The sequence below is a fragment of the Bombus fervidus genome, chromosome 16 (assembly GCF_041682495.2).
Source record: "Bombus fervidus isolate BK054 chromosome 16, iyBomFerv1, whole genome shotgun sequence".
NCBI lineage: Eukaryota > Metazoa > Arthropoda > Insecta > Hymenoptera > Apidae > Bombus > Bombus fervidus.
This window is the reverse complement of record NC_091532.1, coordinates 8,444,101-8,466,996: the sequence shown is the minus strand read 5'-3', so window position 1 is coordinate 8,466,996 and position 22,896 is coordinate 8,444,101. Positions and strand designations below refer to the sequence as shown.

The window sequence follows — 22,896 nt, the reverse complement described above, 5'->3', positions numbered from 1 at the left end:
TTTCAGATATTGCTAAGTGCTAACTTCACCATTTATCGACAATATTGTGTATTTACTTACCTTCTTTAGATATACATGTAAAGTTATGTTTATAAACAGTAAATAATATGTGTTAAAAACCAATTAATATTTGATGTAATTTTAATAGCGTTATTTATTTAAATAGAATGATTCTATTTTAAATACCGAAAAGGTTGATCATTTAACTTTACACAGAGAATTGTTTTCTGTAATAAAAGTTTATTTAATAAGCGTACAAAGCTTTCTCTTGGTAGTGACCTTTTATTGTAAATATTCTATATATAAAATAAAACAATAATAATAATTTACAGTAACGGTAAGTTTACTTATCTGCTTTTATTTACTAGGTTTATTTTTATTATCTAGTTTTCCTAGAATTAATTCAACATTAATTATTAGGAAAGAAGGAAAAAATAAAAACAGCTTTTTAGGATTTCCAAAATTTCCTTATGAAAAAAGGAGGAATGTCTGTCAATGCTAATGGATGATATAAATGAATGTATATATATATATAATATATATAACACTTTTATACAACTCTGTAAAACTATCGCTAATGAATGATATATGTATTAGGTTGACCTAAAGTTTCTTTCCTTTTATAAAGAAATAATATACAATAATACAACATGCATGATATTTTTTGTTTTATATTATTTTATTGAGAACAAAATTCTATTCTATTCATAGAACAAAATTCTATTGGAACAAAATGAATCATACATAATTCAAAAAAATAATATAAAACAAAGAATGTTGTGCATTTATTATTTCCTTATAAAACGAAAGAAACTTTTGGGTCAACCTAATATAATATCTAATATGATAATACGTCTCTTCGGCATTTATAAATCAACTAGACTAAAAACTCGTATAGCACTATGATACAGTACTTAAATAGGCACGTTCAGTATAAGTACTAGTTCTATTCCAGTCTCCTATTAATAAATGATACTTATTCATTATTAAAAACTATATTTCGTTCAACACAATCTATATTTATTTATGAATATATATAATATATATATTTTTCCATTTTTCACCAAAGAAAACTACAAAATTTTTATTTAAGGCCAATTATTTTGTTCAGGAACTAGAGTGCCAGATTATTAAATAAAACAGTTTCAGCATAAAACCGATAACTGTTAATACATATATAGTGCGCTGTTGAAAAGAAGTCTTGCGGCACGGCACAGGGTCAAGAGAGGATACATACTGTTCTTTATCGCTCACTGTCACGCATTGCTATATTGTTTTATTTATTCATGTGACACTTTCCACCAATACGCACTCTTTATGATTGTGTTGAATCTGTCCTTCCGCGGGACTTCTTTCTAACAGTGCACAGTATGTAAGTATATATGTAATTATATAAATCTCTCATATACAGGGTGTTTTGTCTAACGCGACATCAACAACTCTTCAGCCACTTGTTATCACGTAACAAAAGAAATTATGAACCAAAATTTATCAGTATCCAGTATACTTCAAATAACCATAATCAATTTTAAAAATAGTTTGTTTTCATAGCGAAATTAAGATCATTACATTATAGGGGACCTTAGAATAAATTAAAAAACATATTATATTATATTTTATTAAAAAATTTTATAATAAATTGAAAAGAATTAATTTCAATTTCAATTTTAATTTTACGAAAACAAATTCTGGTTCAAAATTTTCCTCTTTTACATAGCTGCAAATAGTTTAAAACTTGAGCATCGTATTAGTTGTTACCACTCTGTATAAACAAAAGTTACCCCATTCTCAAAGGCATTATTTTATGGTATAATAATCGTTTGGCATGTTGACTTATACAATTCAATTCTCGTGCTCATCAGGATGATCTGTCTTAATATGATGCGTGAATGTATATTGCGTGGTAAATCGTTTCTTACAATAAGGGCACTGATATGGCATTAGAGGATGTGCAGATCTTAAATGTGCAACAGCTAGTTCTCGTAAAACAAATGGAGACTGACATACTCCGCATCGATACCTAGTATTATAAATATTACAGATATTAATACTTTATAAATCTTTTTAAATTTTAATATAAATGTAAATCTTACCCGCCAGTTGTCCTGATTAGTGTTCGTTTAACAGGAGGTGGTGTACTTTCCTCGTTTATTTCTACTTTTGGTTCAATAGGAGGAACCGAATATTCCAATGATGTTTCAGGAGTTAATTTTGGCATAGTTTTTTCTTCTTCTGATTCCTCCTTTAAATCTTGTTTTCGCACCTATATGAATAATAGAAAGATGAACTTTCAAATATGGCGAAAACCTGAAAATTAGTAAAAAGAAATTTGTATCAGTTACTTACCGTTGTATGTGAACTTTCAATATGCACTCTCATATGAGAGTTTTTCGATTGAAAGCTACTGAAAGACGCATTGCATTTGGAACATTTATATCTTTTACTGTTACTCAACGACGCAGACTTTTGCAAAGACTTTGAGGATACTCCTTTTTTACTGAGTACAATTTCTGCCGTGCATTGATGAGTTAGCAGAGATACTTCTTTAAAAAATATTTTATTACATTTAGGACAGTGATATGTTTTGTCAACAATGTGCGTTTTCTGATGTACTTTATATGCATTTTTATCTACGAATGATTTGTTACATACTGTGCATATATATACTGATGCAGATTCATTTCGTTTATGAGAAACCTATTATTAAAATTAAGAAAAAAACATTAAAACATGCACAAAACAGAGAAAAATATATTTCAAGAATAATAATTACATACCTCGTGTCTAAATAATTGCCACTTTTCCTTGAAAGATTTTTTACATATATGACACATGAAATTTTTACAAGTGAAATTATCCGAATGTGTCTGTAAATGCGTCAACATTGTAGTATGGTCGCTAAACCACTGTAAACAGATACCACATCTTGCCACATTTTTAAATGCATTAGTATTTAATGGAACGTTTCTTTTTAAAGGTGGTTCTTCATGATTAGGAATATCTTCTCTTTCTATCATCTGCAGTTTATAATATTGTAATTTTACTTTTATATTTTCAAAATGACCTTTATATATAATATAATATAAATATATATAATAAAACCTCTGAATATGTTCTAGTTCTTGATGCACGAGTTCTAGCTTCTCTCGCCTCTTTAGCTTCCCTTTCGGCATTTAATGCTTCTTCTTGTTCGACGCTAGCCATTATAGGTGACATTGTAGGTTGCTGACTATGTTCACTCATTCTATGTGCTGCTAGACGTATGAAAAGTCCAAATGATCGTCCGCATATATCACATTTATGTCTTTTTGGTTCATGAGTACGCATGTGATTTGATAACGCACTTTGTTGAGTACAAACCTGTAAAGAGAATGAGGATTTAAAAAATGTAATTGTTAATGTATAATTAATATTTTGTATAAAGCATACATAAGACTATTTACTTTTCCGCAAGTAGGACACGTAAGTGACTTAGTAGCGTCTGTAAAATGTTCCCTCTTCACTTCTTTTGAAGGTTCTTCACTTTTGAGGACCTTCACCGATTGTTGATTCGTTATGTGCAATATTTTCGTTGGTGTGTAATTACTGACCTCATGTAATTGAATATGACTTTGATAAGTTTCCATACTTGGGAAAAATCTATGAAATGAAGAAGTTAGGTGTAACAAAAGTCAGAGGAATTAAAAAAATCAGAATTGCGATGAATGGAAAATGTACACAACCTATTGCATAAAGAGCACCATGTATTAGACCCAATTTCATTTATTTGAGTTAAGTGATCGCGTAATCTATGTTTCTTCAGCATCTCCCAACTAACAAATTGTCTATCACATTGGTCGCAATCTAGAACACTTCTATCAAAGTCTAATGTTACTTTTAAATGATTAGTAGCTTCATGTTTAGCCAAATCTTCTACCAACTCAAAACAAGCAGAGCATTTCCTGCAATTATACTTTCTTGGACAGTGTAACTGCATATGTTTCATTAAACTTTCCTTTGTTCTGCAATGAATAATTACTAATTACAAAACTATGCACAAAATACATTGTAATTAGTAAAAACTTACTTATAATAACTATTACAAGGAGCACACCACCACTTAGAGGATAGCTTTGTTTCTGAATTTAAGTCCTTCCTATCATTCATTGTTAAACTACCCATTAGTACTTGTTCTAAAATACTCGTCCTTTTTTCTTCTTCTTTTACCTGTATTCCTTGTCTTGAGTCATTGCTTTCCTCTTTTAATAAACTTGTATTTTGTTCCACTATTATATCTAACTTATTATATAGTTCATTTTCTATGTTGTTTTTATGTGATGGTTCATATACATTAACACCTATTCCCAATATTGGTTCTGTAGTCATTTCTTTGATCTCTACTTCACATGGCAATTCAGGTAATGATTCAATGCAACTATTTTGATGGTCTGGACTAATATCTATTGGCATTGATGGACTTTCAACTGGCAGTGAAACTGGCAAAGGTACTAATGGTGGTGGTGCTCTAGCTTTTTCTCTCCATAGTTGGGCCTAAGAGTCACGATGTTGTTTATTCAAAAAAATATACAAACAATTACACAATATGAATTAATCTGAAAAGAAAATGAAATATACCTGACAGGGATCAGGAGAATTTTTCATTGCTTCTAAATAAATCTGAACAGATTCAATGTTCTTATATGCTAACAGCTTCAAGTGCATGCTTTTGTAAACGCTCAGACAATATTCTCTAAACTCATAAACGTCGTCCAACCTGGCGGCACAGAACTGACATATTTGCTTTGGCAGTGGATCGGTTTTGTACACTAGAACTGGCAGGCAAGCACGTAACTTTTGTGCCACTTTACGCTGTACACCTTCGTTACCAAAAATTGACAGCATTTCATTTTTCTCCTCTGAGCATAATCTACAAGCATTCTCCCACTTGTTAGGCACAGCCATTGTAAACAATTTGGTAGTGAACCGTTGCACTCTACGACGATCTCTTAATCTTAATCTCCACGATGATATGATTAACGTTAACGTGACGATAATCACACCACGATACGTATGTGTTTATTTTCCGTAGTTATATTCACGTTGGTATATGCGATCGCAAAATACGATCAGCTTCACGAATTAGGTTAGCCAACAGCCCATACCGAACGCAGGAGTCCAGCCACGAAATTGTGATCAAACAATGCATGCATCTTTTTCTCAGTCACGTTGTACATGCCACCCAGATGCTTCAACGGGTGATACTCGTTCTGGGAACTCGAAATTTTTCTTTTATCATTCTACTTTCACCTTGTGCCGTTTTGACCGTTCGGAAACTTAGCCTTTCAAGTGTAAAGATTCAGTAGAACCGGTTCTCGTGCGTAACCGCTTATGTGCATGGATATTGCTTAATACCGTCGTCTATCATATGCACCTTCCAACTAAGTATCTCCGGTTCTCTGGCATTTTTCTTACCCCTGTACAACACCTTATGTAGTTTTATGTAGTCACTAGTCACTATGTTTTGATAACTGCTGCTCCAAAAGCCATCTCTCAGAATTTCAAGCATTATCATTTCATGATACGATTCGGTGTTGCATTGGTGATTATTTTTATTTTATTTATATTCGTCGTAATTGATTCCAAAAAACAGTATCGTTGGAACTTAAACGGTTGTGATAGAATTGTAAATAAAAATAGTAAATCGTAGATTTGATGAATATATTCGATTTTAATGGCGTGGCGAAGATCATTGATCGTCGAGTAAGAATCATAGACAGGTAACAAAAAACGCGGTCAATTTAAATTTACGGTTGTTCATTCCTTTTCTGGAAACCTATTTTTAATTCTACAATGGCACATTTGGAACTTTTCATGACCACGAAATGATTTTTTATATGAATAAATAAATAAATAAATAAATAAATAAATAATCGTTTATTTTATATGGTCGCCTCTACGTTCTAAAGTATCTTTAAGTTTAGTGTTACTGGTATAACTTATTGTTAGATAAATATGGTAAAGGAATATGAGTTGAATTCTGAATACTTCGTCGGGAACAATGTTGACTTTGTATTTAATAATGTTATACATAGATAATCGATTATTCTCAACAATTATTCAAGAATCAAAGAAAAACAGCATAAATTTTAAATATTTAAAAATCTGAAAAATGACATGTAACTAAATTAGATACAATCATACGTAAAATTCGTTTATAAATTTGTCTTACAGGCTACTTATTTTCATTACTATATCGAAAAATAATTGCAATTCTATATTTGACTAAGATAACGGTATTTCCCGAGAATTTGGGGTGGGAAATTGTGGTTAAATGAGTAGGTGAATTATGCAATATTTTGTTGAACATTAATTTATTGTATAAATTTACATATTTCAACATAAATATATATGAATATCACTTATATTTGGCTTTGCCAATATGTTTTACAATATAACAGATTTTATAATTGAATTTCTTGAATATTTTTGATCTGTTTACAAAAATATGAAACAAAAAGAAGTTGGAAAGCAAGGAACATAATAAGTATAGACTTTCTTATGAAAGTATTGCACGATTTGAAAAATTATGTAACTAAAATTATATCTTAAAATATTTACAAAATGTAATATTGCTTAACAAGTTGTTCCATTGAACAATTGAAAATATTTTTGTAGAAGATAATGTACACGCTATCAAATATTAATTTGATTGTACAATTGCTTAAATAAAAAATTCTGTTCAAAGAAATGCATTACATCTCTATAAAATATACAATTTCTCAATATACTATTCTAAAACATTTATATTAATAATAGTATGTGAATATTACGAAAATTAAAGTATGGACATTTCTCCTTATATAAATAGAATGAAATGTTTTTAATTGAAAAATTATTTTTTCATTCTTACATTATATAAATAACAAATGCATGTTATTTAAATTATGGAATATTCACATTATGTATGCATATTAAATAATTAAATAATACATAGATACCTTTTAAAAGGGAATAACAAATGTCATTTCATCACACAACGAGCATTGATTATAAAATTCTCATTTGTATAGATACACTTGGTTTCTTGTTGCTTATTTCTTTAATCAGTAGATCAATAATAGTGTACAATATTTCGTATATGTTTATTTAGTTAATTTGTTTCGCGTCTAAATAGAAGTAAAATAGCATAAGAAGGCGGTGACAATGCGGTAGCAATTACATAGTAAATATATATATATATCTATATACGTATAGAAATACATGATAAAATAAAAATGGCAACTCTAATAAATGTCTCATAAATGAATTGTGTGTTTCACAAACCGTTTAAAGACTTACATCTTCTTGAAATTTTTATGTGTTTACATATAGAAAAATAATTTTATAGCAAGTCTTCTCATCTGTTTAATTACATATGAATTAATGAATCACGTGTGTGAAAATTATAACTCCATTAGTGAAATAAACTTTAAGAGATAGTGAAATTCGATTTTTATTACAAACCTAAATAGTGTACATTTAATAATCAATACAGCAATATTAAGTCTTAAGAAAGACATGGCAATAATATTCACACACATGATACATGTACAAATGCATTCTGTGTTTTTATTCTCTCATTCATATTTATTAAATTTTTAAATATAATAATTAACGTTTTCAAATATAGTAGTAGTTAATATTTCCTGATGTTTGCAGTTTAAAAATCACCGCAATTTACTTATAGACGTTTATTTTTAGTTTTCAAAATAATACGAAAAGGAAGATTTATTGACATGAATATGTACAATCAACTAAAAGCTTCATTGGATATATTATGTATATTGTACTTTTCATAAACTGATGTGTAAATTTAAAGAAAATAAGAAATTTTTGCTTTTATATATATATATATATATGTATGTATTATCACTATATCGATCATCCTCTAAAATTTCATTAATGTTAGGATAGTGGGGTATACATGATAAACAAAGAACAAACAACTCTTTCTCGAAACCGTTGAAAAAATAATGTTTCAATAAAATATTATGTTACACTGTACATATTTTTCTACAGATATTAATATTCAGCTAGGCACTAGCCTGGCTTATCTTTTGATAACTATTCACAACCGAATGAGGAGACAAGTTAGAAGCTTAATTAATAAAAATCAAATATTCATTCGAATATGACTATATAATACATGTTCTACGTTACTCAATTCTTGATGTACAGCTCGTAACGATAAGATTGTATAGAATTGATTTTATAGAATTAGATCACTCCTTTTAAGAGAATCATGGTCTCCCAATTTATTGTATTTAAAAAAATAACAAAGAATAAAGATGTTCAGATATTTTTCCATCTTTCTTCTTTAAAAATTTGTCTCATTACATTATTTAATGCGTATATTCCTACTACCTTGCAGCTGGCATTTTTTCAAGAAAATCTTGTTCAATCACTGCTTCCAGTTGTGTAACATTCAACGGTGCCTGTGTATCACTCGATCTGCGACTCAGTGTCGTAAAAAAATAATGCAGATCTTGCAATGAACGAATGTTATTCGACGTTAGAAGTAGTTCACCGGGTACAGCTTTCACAGTGTTTGCTTCCTGTTTATACTGGAATAAAGCAGATATTTCACATAAAATCATGAATGATTTTCGAACAATGCAAGAAACACCTGTTCAATAATCTGTTCTGTTATTTATAACTGTAAAATAAGAAGTATAATATAATGCCAGCATATATATTATACATATTTTTATAAATACATCCTAATCTTATCTTTTATTTCTTTTTGCTTCATAGAAATGAAAACAAAAATCTCTAAATTAAACTTGGATTAAAAGTACAAATAAATATTACCTATGAAATTGTTAAAAAGTAATTTACTAGTATGTAGTTTATAATATCAAACATAATGTAAGCACTGAACTATTGAAATAGAGAGTGATTGGCATAGTTACAAAAATAAAATACATATATCTATATATAATTTGCATGATACTAAAATAAGTATTTCATCAGAATTGATGAAAGCAGACCAAAGTAGTGAGTGCATTCTATTTAATCAAACCATACTTTTAAAATATTAAGATATAGAAATAATTTAAAAAGTCAGAGAATATTAATAATAACTAAATAAAAGCAGATTCATAGGTACTTAGATAAGACAAATTTTGTTTAGTATAAATAAAATTAGGAAATTATAAATATATAATATTAAATATATAATATTTTCTTTAGTAACAATTAAAATAGATTTTATAATCAAGAGAAATATGTGAGTGAAGTTACATACAGTGTTCATTAAGTACATTTGTAATAAAAGACTGTACTCAGTTTACTGTCAATCAGTTTGAAAGTGACCATGGCAGTGACTGGACTAAGAACAGTTACTTGTTTCATTTTTTATTTTATAGTAGTGATAAATGCCCGTAAGTGTTATACACAATCACGTAAGTGTTTTTTAAATATTTAAAATAAATAGATATATGTCAGAAAAATTTTATTTAATTGATTAATGTGATGAACTTCATTGATTTATAAATTGTTGTTATAATAACACAAAATCTTTAAAAAAGTTCTATTTAAATGTATCTTTTACTTATATTTTGGTAGTTTATATATACTACTATAATTTAAGACTGGTTTTTTAACTTATTACTTTATCTAAAATATAAAGAATCATTCTTTTGATGAGTTAAAAATTTTTTAATACAATATTTATTTTGAATTGCATAAATAAACAGGAAAAAATAACAATATGCTTAATGGTCCATTATATTTTTTCCGCTTTCAATAGACTTCGTTAAAGTTAATTGACTGCAATTAATAGAAATTAAATGATATAAATCACACAGTAAGCTTACTTGAATAATATTTTACTATGAAAACCGAATTAAACTTTTTATCGTATTTATCTACAATGTATTATAATTACACTGTATTTTGTAGAATATACGGATGATTCCGATTACAAAGATTTAGAATTTTACGAAAATATGCCAGCCAATTACATTGGAAACTTTGACAAACATCATCTGGATATGGTTCAGGATGACTTTTACATTTTAAGCAATTTCGAAGACGCAAATATACAAAACAACGTTTATCCCCACAAAAATGATCTTCAGATTCCGTTTGAAAATAGTGACGATTCTCTCAAGAAAAGATCATCAGTCGTACAATTGGAGTGGTATAAACCAGAGAAAGTGTATCGATACACGAAACATCGGATTCCTGGATACGACTATGAAGAACTCGATTATATGATCACTAAAAATTTTCAACAATGTGATGAAAGATCCGTTTGGACCCATTGCCTTTGTCAATTTACTTGTACCGAGCCGGATATGGTAGATTGTTACACGCCATGTAAAAGTGGATGCGAATGTAAGGAAGAATACGTATTTGACGAAAGAACACAACAATGTCTATTACCGGAACAGTGTCTTCCAAAGGAAGACAATTTTTATATCACATAATTTGTGTTAAAATACAGAAAAAGTGCAATGCTTTGCTGTATCTTCAATACACTTTATCTGACACAATGGAATACTGAATATATACTAATTTGAATAAAGTGATGGAAAGGTTTGTAAAATCGAACATAAATTGTTTTTTAAACATACCTTACTGTCCATCAGTTTTGCTATTCTCGTAATATGTGGTACAAAATCAGAAGATAGATTATTGTTTTCCATGGATCCTACCGCTGAATCCCCTACAAATGCCCATCTATACCTGTACAAAATTTCCAATTTTATGTAATTTCCTTTATAAGAATTATTCATATAAATACCGTTTGTACTTTTAACTTACATTTGAAATTGAGGAAGCCTGTGTGCAGGTAAAAGCAGCGCTAAATCTAATAATTTAGCAGCTGCAAGTTGCAATTGCAACCAATGGGGATGGCCATGTGCTTGAAGTCCATTACTAGCATTCACAGCCCAAGATGAATCCAAAGCTGAGAGTAGTTTTATATGTGAACTGTATAAAAATTGAGAATATAATATCTTTAGAAAAGATTAATTTAATTACTAAAATTTCAATTAATTTTCTTTATTGGTTCTAGCATATTGCAATCAGAAGCAGAAAAACAAAACAAACACATTTCCCATTGATTATCAACTATCTCCCAATGCTACGAAATGTTTTTTGAAGAACTGTAATATTATCTCTTAACGATTTTATGAAAATATTACACTTCTTCCAATAGGGACAAAGTATCTAAAATATAGATATGTTTAGAAATTACATTTCGTTTCGTATACGTTAATATGCAAGAAGCATTCAAAATTACCTGCCATGACGACTGATGTCCCAACACCAATCAATTTACGGAGGCATCATAAATTCCACCAAATCACGGATACCGAAACAGAGTCAAAAACAATAAGACATTAGAGGTATTATTAATGTTAGTAAGGAATAGAACCAAACAGTTTAAGTAGGACATAGTATTATATTACGCTTAGCGCAAGATTATCAGATTACATAAAATTCTCAGGATTTAAATAATTTAAAAAGAAATTGAATACGATTTTAATATCAAATAATTAACAATTGATAATATATATATTTATATATATCTTAAATGTATTAATAAAATGAATTCCAAATAAAATATTATTATATGTACATATTTTTCCTCCTTTTGATAATTCTTGAACAAAATCCATTGAAATATCATGCACTGAAAGCACCAAAGTCCCAAAAGCAAAATAACTCCCATAATTAAAAACATAGAATGTTATTTTACCTGAATTCTTCACTATCTGTGTTCAGTTCTTGTTCAATGTATAGGAAAACTTGAACAAGTTCGCTAACTATTACCGGCCATAAGGAAGTTGCGTGTTGTGGAGACATTCTAAGAAGTAGCACCCGGAAACAAAGAAACACTTGTGCTTGAATAGATGGAATTACTTGTGGTAGTCGCAAACTGTCCGCAAGTCGTTCTAGTAATAAATAACAATAATAAATAATAATAATAAAGTCAATATTATATGAAATTTGTTAATGTTTCAGAGATAACTCACCTTGAATTTCAGGCATGTATTTGTGATATTGATCCATTTCGCTGCATAGTATCACATATGCTAACCTTTTTAAAAGCTGGGCTTTCTGCTCATATTCTTGTTCTTTCGAAGAGAATATACTGATACTGCTACTTTGAGCCATTGAAACGCGATCTACAACGAAGTAAATTTATTTAAAATAAACGCATTAATAATCTATTTATTTGTCATTCTGTTCAGAAAGATAACTACTCATTAAATCTCGGAACGTTGTATTGTCATGCGTCATTAAATTATCTATGATAGTCCTCCAATATGGTAAACATGCTGGTGTCATTTGGAAGAAAGCAGAATCTAGCAGAAGATCCAGCACATCTTTGCGCCATGCTTTCCTTGTATATTGGTAACCTGATAAGGAGCTCAGCAATTGAGAACAAGCCGTAAAGGAGGCAATATTCTTTGTCCTAAAAGTTTAGTAATTAGTAGAACACAATATATTCTAAAATGATATTAATCAAAAGTTAGATAGGATAGAATCTTACGAATGATTTTTAAGATATGGCGTAATATTATACATGAGATTGGTTAACAGCGTCACTACACGTTCTTTTTCTTGGGAACCATAACTAACATCCAACAAAGGTGCTACTATTTCTGCTAATACTGCTTGAGCTTGGATACTATATGCTGCATTAGGTGGTGTGCCGGGTGTTACTGCAAAAAACATTTTTGTTAGTTTCTCTGTCAAGTCAGGATTAGAATGCTGAGGCATATTGCTCTAATATGGAAAAAGTAACAAACAAACAATAAGGATTATGGTTACTAATATAAAATGGAAAATAAAGTTTTTCTAAAAGAAAAGCATATTACGCACCAGCACCACTTTTGCCTTCTTTACCTTCCGATGATCCTTCAGCAACTTCGAATGCGTCTTCCCTTACTGCTAAATTTCTTCTTAACCAAGTTGTTTGTTCTAAACATGCTCCAGCTATTTGCGAACATGACTCAACCAACTAAAATATTGTTAAATGAAACATGTAGAGATAAAAATTTGTTACTTAAAAAAAAATCTGAAGAAAGTACCTTTGCAGACACATCTTGCAGATCTCTAATATCCTTCTTTTCTTGCATAGGGGGACATTTCTGTACATATTCATTTAAGATCGCTAATAATAGAAATTGAGCAGGCGCCGTTAAAGATAGGCCGTCTTTGAGTAGACCAAGTAAAGATGCCCAAGATTCAATTAGGGATTGAGACGTATTACTTTGCATATAAACGTAGAGCAGTTCCAATACAGAAACTTCTAACGAAAAATCTTGCTTCACACCGTGAATCGGTGGTTGATTCTTTACAACTTGATGAACAGTCTGAACCAAAGTATCGATAGGCATCACACGGATTGCGCTTACTAAATGAACCATAACTTGTTGATTTGAACAAGCTTCTGGAAGCACCTAATTAAGTAAATAAAGATATATATATATATATTATACATGTTATATGATATGAAAAGTTCTATTATATAAGCCTGGTAATATAATTACCTTTTTAGAATTACCAGAAGGCTGCCGCCTCTCGTGCCAGGCAACAGCAATGGCGGCCAAAAAGTTTACACCATGATGGAAAGATATGGGAGATAAGAGTTCTAGAAGTTGATGCTTCACTATTCTTGGACTACCTACTACGCAACTGGCTTGATCACTATATTTTGATTTAAAAAAGACTCATTAGTATAATATATACTTTTAGACACTTCAAATAAAAAGAAAAAAAGAAACAAAAAAAAAAAAGTTAAAGATAAGACAAACTTGTCCTTGGTTGCTAACACTGCTTGCCAAAGAGTGGAGAGAGATGCAATTATTCTTGGCAGGTGACTTAAAGCAGTTCTTCGAGCATGCTGCTGTAATTCACTAACTCCATTTTTATCTTTTGATGTAGTAAGCTCCTATAAAACAGAAATATATATATATATACATATATACATATATTTTTTATTATAATATTTTTGAAAACGTATATTCTTTATAATCTTACTGGAGAAAGTGGGCTCGGCATAAACACGTGAATAAGATTATTGAATATTTGGCTTGGATTTGCTCCAGGTATTCCTGTCTGAATAGTGCCACTCAAAGGCTGATTAAATGAAAAGCCTATTTGTTGCGACGTATCCAATAAACAATAATGAAGTAAAAATGTTAAAGCTTCTAGATGTGTCACTGTATAATCCGCGGGAAGACAACACTCCAATGTACTTATATCTTGTAACTTTGTCGCCGTTGTTGTTTCTTCGTTGATATAATATGACGCTAAGTTTTCGATGTTACAACATAATTGGTGGATAACTGACGTAACTATAGATGTTAACGAAGATCCCATAAAGGGAAGACTGGAAGTAACGAGAGTTGTCCAGTGTTGGTGTAAATGTCTCATGTGATCCTATAAAAGCAATTAGATTTTATAAAAAAAATAAATGAAGAAAACCATTGAAATAATATTTTGCAAGTGTGAGAATATTGAAAGTTCATATTTACCAATTGTAAAGCACTTAATATGCTAGCAAGGAACATTGGTTGTTGTGGAATTGGTGTACCAACTAAATACTTCAAGCTACTTCCCATAATGTTAGGAACAGTCTTTGTTGGAGTACTCGGTGTTGGTGTAGTTGGTGGGCATATTTCTTCACCTTTCTGATTACCACATTGATGTTCTAACATGATTAAAGCTAATAATAACCTTCAATTACAAAAAATATTTATTAATATAACACGAAACGTACGATTCTTTGTATTTTTAAATATGTACCTTAATAGTTGTATTTGAAAAGCCTCTGTGTGATCGCTTGCTCTGTATTTGCATTTACTTGTATCATTGTCTATAACTGGATCATTGAATGAAATGATTTCTTCTGTAAATGTAAATACCTCTTCATTTTCCTTATGAGCATTTTTCATATTCATCACGCTAGATACAAGACAATGTAATGCAACTTTTTGTACTTTACATTTAGTAAGTAAATCGATTATATAACAACTAAAACCTTTCCCTGAATCACGAACGATAGGAATTAATTCAGAGAATATAAGTGTCAATAGTTCTGCACTTGCAAGTTGTACCTAATGACAAATAAATTTTAATTAATACTTACAAAAATTTAAACCAAATTTCATGAGTACTATTACCTGCCGATTTCCTGAAATTTCTTCGTGCGTAAGTCTCATCTGTCCTAAATTAGGATAATAACTCCTAGCAAAATAAAGGCACACACTAATTAAAACTTCTAAATACATGCTACTTCTATAAGCTGCTATGAATTCTGTATTTGCTATGTCTCCATGAAAATTCCTCCCAAATACACTTTTCCGGTGTCTAGCTAGTAAATTTAACAATGTTGTGTTTTTTGTCGCATTAGTTACACCAGTTGTTGCAGCACAACATAGAAACATTCTAGTGTTCGTTAACAGCTCGTTGCGAAGTGTACGTAATGCGTAAAGCGTTCTAGTCGAATCGTAGACCCCACAGTAAAGCAGCATATGTGAATGAAGATTGTGTACTCCGATTCCAAAATTGCGACCCGTTTTCGAGTTTTGATATGAGGCCTCATCAGTCTGTAAATATATTGTTGAGCTGATACAAACGTGATATATAACTTAACTCTTTAATATAAAATGAAGATGGACCACTTACACTTTTAGATGGTTCAACAACGTCGCAAATATGCATTACTTTATCAAGCACTTCATTTAAGATTTCTTCAACTATACTATTCCCACTAGAGTTACTAAAATATTCTTCTGCAGTTGTACTAATATCCAAGTCTGCTTCTTCGTCATCCATCGTCCAACTAGGTACTTCGACGCTTGCTTCAAAACTTCCAACATCGTGAACATCATAATTCGTCGCAAATTCGTTTGTGCTATGATATTTGCCCTTAATGATAGTCCCTGCTACTTCCCTAGAACTACCTGGCATTATTATGGACTCTTTCTTCTGTTTTGTTTGTTTATTGGTGATTTCAGGACTGCTAGAATCGAAACTATTAGTAATGGAATCCAAAGATGAGCCAACCTCTCCATTCAGTTTCTTAAACCCATTTTTTTCTTTTGCCTTTAAGCTGGAATTTGCTGATTCATAGAAACTTTCGTCTAAGCTAGCGGTCGAACCTTTGTCGAAGTCTATTTTTTTAAATCTTGTCGCATTCTTTAACAACTCTGTTGTTAAGTTTACCTTCTTCACGCTAGGCAACAAATCGTCCTCTGTCAGAGAGTCATTAGAATTCTCATTGCAGTTGAGCGACAAAGGATTCACAAAAACAGAGATCTTTCTATTACCAGATATGCTAGGAGGTACTTCTAGTTCTTTCATATATTGATTTTTTTCGGTTACGTACTGATTACAATTATCACCGGCGGCCAATGTCGTTACGGCGAATATTCTTTTCACTTTCACAGGATTTATGGCCTTTTTCTTCTTTTTACCTTTACGCCATTTCTTATCTTCATCTACGCTATCACTAACATGGTATATCACATTTCCGTCTACTGAACTGATTGCGTAAATTTTTGCTGCACCTTCTGTGTCATCTTGTATCTCAGACTTTTCCTCTATGGGATCGTTTTTCGTCAAAACAGTATTGCTATGCTGTATACTGACATGCAGCACGCTCATACGACAGGTAGATGGATCTAAGAGTATTATCAATAATGGGTCTACTATCCGTGAAACGTCACCTCGCATTAAGGAGTGCAAAAGCCATGATTGAGCATGAAGCTTTAGAGGAGAGTTGTCTGCGAGCTGTAGATTATCCAGTATTTTCAACAATGATCTGTAGAACAATTTATATTAATAATACGTGAGATCGAAGATTATTTAAAAATGTATTAAAAATAATATAACGTACCGATCGAAAGATTTCATACAACCTCGCAATCTAGGGTTCGTTTCAATTTCACGTCCGAGATGCCATAATGTGGCGAACCTATTGAACGCTTCTATTCTTTTCTCTATATTTTCTGACGTGAGAGCTAGTCCAATTACATCCTCTACAGCATCACAGGAATTGTGTAAAGCATGATGCAGTTCGTGCAATAATTCAACACACCGCATTCTGTATTTATGTGCAGGTAATTCGCCAAGATGATGCCATAAGGATTGCGCTAGTACCTTAAAGAATATGCTTATTTTAGATCTCAAGCAGTCCTTATCCTAAGTTTAAATAGATATAAAAATTATTTAAAGAAGTATATGAATACCTGAAATACGTTAGTATATTGCATCAAGTAAGTTATATGCCATTGTTTCAATAATGGCACCATAATTACAGCTGTAACTCCCTCCCCACTTTTTGGGTAGGTCTCAATGTCGTTATGTGCTTTTAACAAAGCTACTAAATCTAACAAAGTAGCAATACTGGTTAATTGTAAAGCAGGTTGTTTTCCCAACCAACAAGTACAAACTACTAAAACTTTCAACCAATCTGGAAGAATAATATTTCCCTTCGGTTCTTCCTCTACAAGTAGTCCATCACCAGGAAGAAAATACTTAGGAAATGTAGATAGTTCAACAAACAAGCTGGAGGCCATTTTCATAGCGTCATCCCATTCTGCTTGTGAAATAGAATCAATATACAGATGAAGAATGTCTAACTGTTTGGTATCTTCCATTACAGAAATATCTTGGCTGAAGAAACCAGAATCCTCCATATTTAATCTAGAATTTAATAAAAGTTCTAGATATCGCATTCTCTCGTCGAAACTCTCCCTTGGACACGGTATCATCAAATTATCGAACATATTTTGAACCGTTCTTTCTTTAGTCAATACTCTATTACTAACTAATTTCACGTAAAATGTCTCATACTGTCTTAAACATTTTTCTAACATCGAATGTTGCGCTTGAAACGCAGGAGACGGTCCTCTACCTAAGGATCCTGTGGAGCCCATAGGACTACTTTTACTTGACTGTTTCAAAGTAGTCAACTGATCCTTAGATGGAGAATTAATGGTACTCGTTTCTATGTATTCGGTCTTTATATCGTCCATACTTTTATTTCTTGGCAAACCCTTGGATTCTGCATCCACAACTACCGAAATATTAGTACTTGGTTCTGGTAAAGAGTCGCTTAATTTTGAGGTACTTTTACTAGATTTCTTTTTCGACTTTTTCTCGGATCGCTTAGTGGCACCTCCCGAGTTTGCTCTTCTTCTAGGGCTGGGACTTTTCTCGGAAAACGAACCGCTAGTTGTGTCCGGTTTATTCAATTTACTGTCGGATTGACTCTTTTCCAAAGGAATTGCGGTTAAGGAGTTATCATTGACTGTTGTGGTAGTACTCGTAGTTGTATCCAATTTCATTTCCAATTCGTTCTTCTCCGTGTGATTTGAAACCACTGTCGGCTGTACTTTTGTCAGAATTTTCTCGCACAATCGAAGACTTCTCGAGATCTCCATAGGAGATAAAAGATCGATGTGGTACAAAAGTTTACTAATGATCTCATAGAATAAGCCAGGCAGATGCTCAGAAGGAGTGTCTATAAATGCATCCAACGACACAGTATCGAGCAGGAATTCAGTCAATATACACACTTCCAAGAAATTCGGCATTCCACAACCTACAGACCTCACGGCAATGTCTTCTGTTTCTTGTTTACTTTTTGCTCTACCTTGACAAGCCTTTTCAAACAGATGGCCACAATGTATCCATACGTAAGATGGTTCTAATGTTGAAAATAACAAGTTTGCTGATTTTACTACTTCGTTTGTTTTTGGTACTCTGTTTGATTGACCACAGGCGTTATAAAATGTCCTATGAATAAAAAAATAGAACTTTTTATATTATTGAAGAGATTATTTTGCTATATATTAGTTTTGAATATGTTTTACCTAAAAACTTCAAATAAGATATCATCCAAAATTACTGGACCAATATCTGCCTTTTCTAATAAAGAAACCAGTATTCTATATGGTTTTAAATCTTGTGGACTTTCTTTACAAACAGCTTTTAACAATGATTTTATTGCTTCAATTAGCATTTCCTTCGAGTACATATCAAAATAAGTAGGTGTATTTTCCGTGTTTTCTAAAACTTTAGTTTCCATTCTTCTCTTCAAAATAGATGTGCTTACTTCAGTACCCAAAAGCCATGCAAACAGTCGTCTGTGATATATACACATAAATTAATTTTATAAAATGTCCCATTAAATATGTTTTATGTATATTCTTTTATCTTTTTACTTTACCTATTCAAACTCATGTCTCTCCTCAATATAGTGACAAGAGCAGCTGTGACTAGTGATACCATGTGCTCATGTGTTAATTGACTATTATGTACAGGAAAACCAACCAACAACAAATCCAAAGCACTCCTTTGTACTAACACAGAACTGTCTTGTACCCCAGCACAAAGAGCAGTAACCTAATTCATTAATATTAATTAATATTCATGTATCAATCAGTCAATAAAATACAAACAATATTTGATCTCTTGTAATAACTTTTTATTTTTACCATAATATTAGTATCTGTGCCCATGATGTACTTTTGTTCTTCCATTGGCAGTTTTTTGTTGAAGTGAGCTAATACAAAAGATATAGCAGGTAATCGGATTCCAGAATTTGAAGCTAAACAATCCCACAAACATGCATAAAAATGTTCTGGACCTACTCCCTCACACACTTTCTCAAGCAAGGAATTGGTTCTAAAGTAACAAATTTTAAAAATTTTAAGGGAATATTTTAGTTCTTGTCTTATGATTCACATCGTTTTTATGTTATTATTACCTATCAAAGTGATCAGACCCATCTTCTAAACCAAGTAAAACACCACTTAAAAATCCACTTAACCCAGGCCTTAATCTCTCTCCAAGAGGTACAAAATGAGTTTCATATACTGTCAACAAAGATGGTCTTACATTCATAGCAGCATGACCCAACAAAGGAAATAGACCTAAAAAAAAGTTCAAATTAATGAACACAAATTAATAAATAAATTTAAATTATGCAATTGGAAGATTAATTGTTTAATGTTAATCTTACCAGCACTATATATAAATAGTTCATGGCTCAGTCTATTAGTGCCCATACACTTGAAAATAATGTCATAGGTTTCTAGAGCTTTTAAATGAACACCGGATGGCAAAGCAGGATGCATACATTGTGCTAATCTTTTAGATATCTTAATTCTTCTAGGAATAACTGGAAACTTCATATGACTTAATAACACTTTATTTAATTTTCCAAGTGCAGAAATTAAATCTGCCCATTCGCTCGTATATTCAAAGCTCTTTAGAGCTTTGTCAACAGCTGACACATAGCTGTATAAAATATAACATTCTTTAATTTGCATAGAAGATTAAAATTCAATGCTATATTTAATTACATATGAACAAATATTCTTTTAGTAAATATTAACATAATTAAAATCAATATCATTATATTTGCTTTTTTGTATAGTTTTATATTAATAGATTGGAATATACATAAACAATCCGGTGAAACACTTTACTTACACTCTATATTTAGAGTCTTTCATGAGTTCAAACTCCTCCAAGGCTATAGAACCCATTGTTACAATGTTTTATTGTAATTTACAATAAAAATAGACGACTATGTATCACATATACTTGATCCTTCTTACATTATTCCAGTACTGATTGGTATCACAAATGATTCATAAGAGGCAATTGCCATTAAAAAATGCTCTTATCATGCAGCACATTGTGTTTAGATAAGAGCGTATTCCTCTGCCTAAAAAAGAAATCAGGTAACCTCTAGACAAATATGTTGATCACAACCTACAATATCAATCCCGCGCGTTTCTTAGAATAACTAAGTTCTCTCAAACACAGTTGCGTTTTTACTCTGATAAAAATAAACCGCAATGTGTGGTTATCGACTGGTTCAACGATTTGTCGTGGCTTTGTGGTTTTGTTAAAAACAGATTGTTTTATCTGTATTACCAAGAGTAACTGTATTAATCGTTCCGTGTAACATATGATCGACAAGTGATATATTATTTTCGACAAAAATTATATAAAATAATATTTCTTTCTTAACGTTCCGAGGAATATGTATACTACGTGATTGTAGAGGAAAATTGTACGTAGAAGAAAAAATTTGAACAGGAACAGCATAACATTGTTTCTTTTATGTTCATGTTTCGTTTGCTTACGATTGCTCGTATCGATGATCCTATTCGTCCAACATATGTATATGGTTAAAATTGAAAAATAGTTTTCAGTATTGATTTAAAAATAAATGAAGGATTGAAAAGATACAATATAAACACACTTGTTATTGTCACTTAATATATACTTCTGAAATTACTCGTGAGCCATAATTTCATACCATCTATGTACGTATTTAGTTCTCGTTTGAAAATATTTTAAAGGAACGATTAACAATCGTCTTGCTAATTTGAGGTTAGTTCGATACTGTTTACGTAAACGGGTACAAAATGAGATTCAAAAAGTTAGTAACGTCCATCGTATCGTTTGTAGATAGGTCTGATGAACAGCTCACCTTCTGATGTTGACATTTTGAATTTGCATATGTCGTTAAGGGTGAAGGTGAAAAGTATCGAATAATCGCGCACGTTTTGTTGATCACGAATGGGATCATCAAGAGATGATATTAAAAGAGAAATCAAGGAAGATAAAGGAAATTCAGTTGGAAAATCCTGAAAATGGATCACTGCAGTTTTTGTGATAGACTTCCGTCAAACAAGCTTTTCCATCATTTCGTGTACACGTACGATACAGACTGCGTGAAGTTGGTTGTACTGAACTATACATATAACGAAGCACAAAGAATTCAAGTGTACGTCACCGCGTGCATCGATGCCACTTAATGCATTTTTTCGTTTGTGTACGTTGCTGGCCACGTACACAAACAAGATTTTGACGTGCGTGACGTATAACCCGTGCCATGCGTACACAGTAACAATATGTACCTTGCTAATTGACCGGAATTCTGTCTTATTAATTGACCGTTGCTATCCCCACATTTTTTCGAAGTAATATCTATGAAGTGGAATTCCAGCTTTTCAGACTTTAAAAACTTGATATCTTGATATCATTGTTTTACTATCTCTTTATACATGCAGAAAGAATTTTTAGTATAGGCTTTTTCTTATTAATTAATATTCTTTTGTTTGTATACGTCGCTGGCCACGTACACAGCAAGATTGTATCGCGCGTGATCGACGTGATGTATAGCAGTACTTTGCTAATTGATCAGAATTCTGCCTTTTTAACTGGCCGTTGCTATTCTTACATTTTTTCGAAGTATCTCTCCGAAATGGAATTCCAGCTTTTTTCAAAACCCTTAAAATCTAAGTATCTGAAGTCAGATATTACTGTTTCATTATCTTGTTCATTTGGACAGATTTTTTGGTATAGACTTCACAGATAATAACATCGCTTTCACTAATTTTTATTCAATGCCGTGGTAATTATGATTATTGAATTCTTATTTATTATATTGTCAACGTAATTTTTTACACGGTTCGCGTATGTCCTATGCATCATCATTTAATTGTAAAATTGCAATAAAATATTTTATGTAAATAGTTATATAGTTATTTGTGATGTCTTTTTTTCTGTCAGAATACCTCAAATGAAGTAATTGCGAATTATAAAATTTTAGTATAAATATTATTTTATATATACTTACCAGTTTATTTTATTAACCGATATAGATATATAATATATGTATAGTTTCTAAATTGGTAACAGTTCAATAACTGAAGTAAAACGAACGACTGTATAAACGAACGATATTACTCTATCCTGTGATTTTCGCCCGTCCTTATCTTTTTCACTTTAGAGTTATCTCTGATTGGACACAAGCCCCTTATCCCTTGTACATAGGGGGAAGTTTGTTTGATACATTTTATCGACATACGAAGCACGAAAAGT

General features: G+C 31.2%; 3 protein-coding genes across 12 annotated transcripts; 1 reads left to right on the top strand and 2 right to left on the bottom strand.

Moving 5' to 3' along the window:
• Positions 1-262: 262 nt before the first annotated feature.
• LOC139995670 (uncharacterized) lies at positions 263-5,731 on the bottom strand. Its single transcript, XM_072019350.1, has 9 exons — positions 4,615-5,731; positions 4,067-4,530; positions 3,723-4,001; positions 3,444-3,639; positions 3,103-3,360; positions 2,778-3,017; positions 2,347-2,697; positions 2,094-2,263; positions 263-2,020 (listed from the first exon to the last, which is right to left on the bottom strand). The coding sequence occupies exons 1-9, from the start codon at positions 4,939-4,941 to the stop codon at positions 1,843-1,845; spliced, it is 2,463 nt and encodes an 820-aa protein (XP_071875451.1). The 5' UTR covers positions 4,942-5,731; the 3' UTR covers positions 263-1,842.
• Positions 5,732-6,333: 602 nt separating this feature from the next.
• LOC139995668 (protein DOP1 homolog) lies at positions 6,334-22,156 on the bottom strand. 9 transcript variants are annotated; one of them, XM_072019347.1, is made up of 26 exons: positions 21,500-22,156; positions 20,488-20,725; positions 20,015-20,292; positions 19,760-19,925; positions 19,488-19,677; positions 19,220-19,395; positions 18,864-19,136; positions 17,235-18,786; positions 16,883-17,145; positions 15,670-16,807; positions 15,165-15,590; positions 14,788-15,098; positions 14,517-14,718; positions 14,020-14,421; positions 13,794-13,930; positions 13,530-13,686; positions 13,068-13,439; positions 12,883-12,997; positions 12,527-12,698; positions 12,237-12,448; positions 12,006-12,158; positions 11,729-11,924; positions 11,270-11,281; positions 10,789-10,956; positions 10,599-10,710; positions 6,334-8,582 (listed from the first exon to the last, which is right to left on the bottom strand). In XM_072019347.1, the coding sequence occupies exons 2-26, from the start codon at positions 20,541-20,543 to the stop codon at positions 8,379-8,381; spliced, it is 7,443 nt and encodes a 2,480-aa protein (XP_071875448.1). In that variant the 5' UTR covers positions 20,544-20,725; positions 21,500-22,156; the 3' UTR covers positions 6,334-8,378. The 9 variants fall into 9 exon arrangements, with proteins under 9 accessions (XP_071875448.1, XP_071875439.1, XP_071875447.1 ...); XM_072019338.1 differs by having other exon boundaries at positions 12,859-12,997; positions 21,500-22,155; XM_072019346.1 differs by having other exon boundaries at positions 12,859-12,997; positions 13,812-13,930; positions 21,500-22,155.
• On the top strand, positions 8,860-10,570 carry LOC139995672 (uncharacterized). 2 transcript variants are annotated; one of them, XM_072019352.1, is made up of 2 exons: positions 8,860-9,422; positions 9,922-10,570. In XM_072019352.1, the coding sequence occupies exons 1-2, from the start codon at positions 9,335-9,337 to the stop codon at positions 10,449-10,451; spliced, it is 618 nt and encodes a 205-aa protein (XP_071875453.1). In that variant the 5' UTR covers positions 8,860-9,334; the 3' UTR covers positions 10,452-10,570. The 2 variants fall into 2 exon arrangements, with proteins under 2 accessions (XP_071875453.1, XP_071875454.1); XM_072019353.1 differs by having other exon boundaries at positions 8,864-9,401.
• Positions 22,157-22,896: the final 740 nt, after the last annotated feature.

Excerpts from the sequence above, each read along its gene's own strand:
- LOC139995672 (XM_072019352.1), top strand. The coding sequence starts at position 9,335 with ATGGCAGTGACTGGACTAAGAACAGTTACTTGTTTCATTTTTTATTTT. Across the intron at positions 9,423-9,921 it reads TAAGTGTTATACACAATCAC|AATATACGGATGATTCCGAT; the intron begins GTAAGTGTTTTT and ends TGTATTTTGTAG.
- LOC139995670 (XM_072019350.1), bottom strand. The coding sequence starts at position 4,941 with ATGGCTGTGCCTAACAAGTGGGAGAATGCTTGTAGATTATGCTCAGAG. Across the intron at positions 2,698-2,777 it reads GGCAATTATTTAGACACGAG|GTTTCTCATAAACGAAATGA; the intron begins GTATGTAATTAT and ends TTTTAATAATAG. Across the intron at positions 2,264-2,346 it reads TTGAAAGTTCACATACAACG|GTGCGAAAACAAGATTTAAA; the intron begins GTAAGTAACTGA and ends TTATTCATATAG.
- LOC139995668 (XM_072019338.1), bottom strand. The coding sequence starts at position 20,543 with ATGGGTTCTATAGCCTTGGAGGAGTTTGAACTCATGAAAGACTCTAAA. Across the intron at positions 19,678-19,759 it reads GGGTCTGATCACTTTGATAG|AACCAATTCCTTGCTTGAGA; the intron begins GTAATAATAACA and ends TTGTTACTTTAG. Across the intron at positions 17,146-17,234 it reads AATATACTAACGTATTTCAG|GTACTAGCGCAATCCTTATG; the intron begins GTATTCATATAC and ends ATATTCTTTAAG.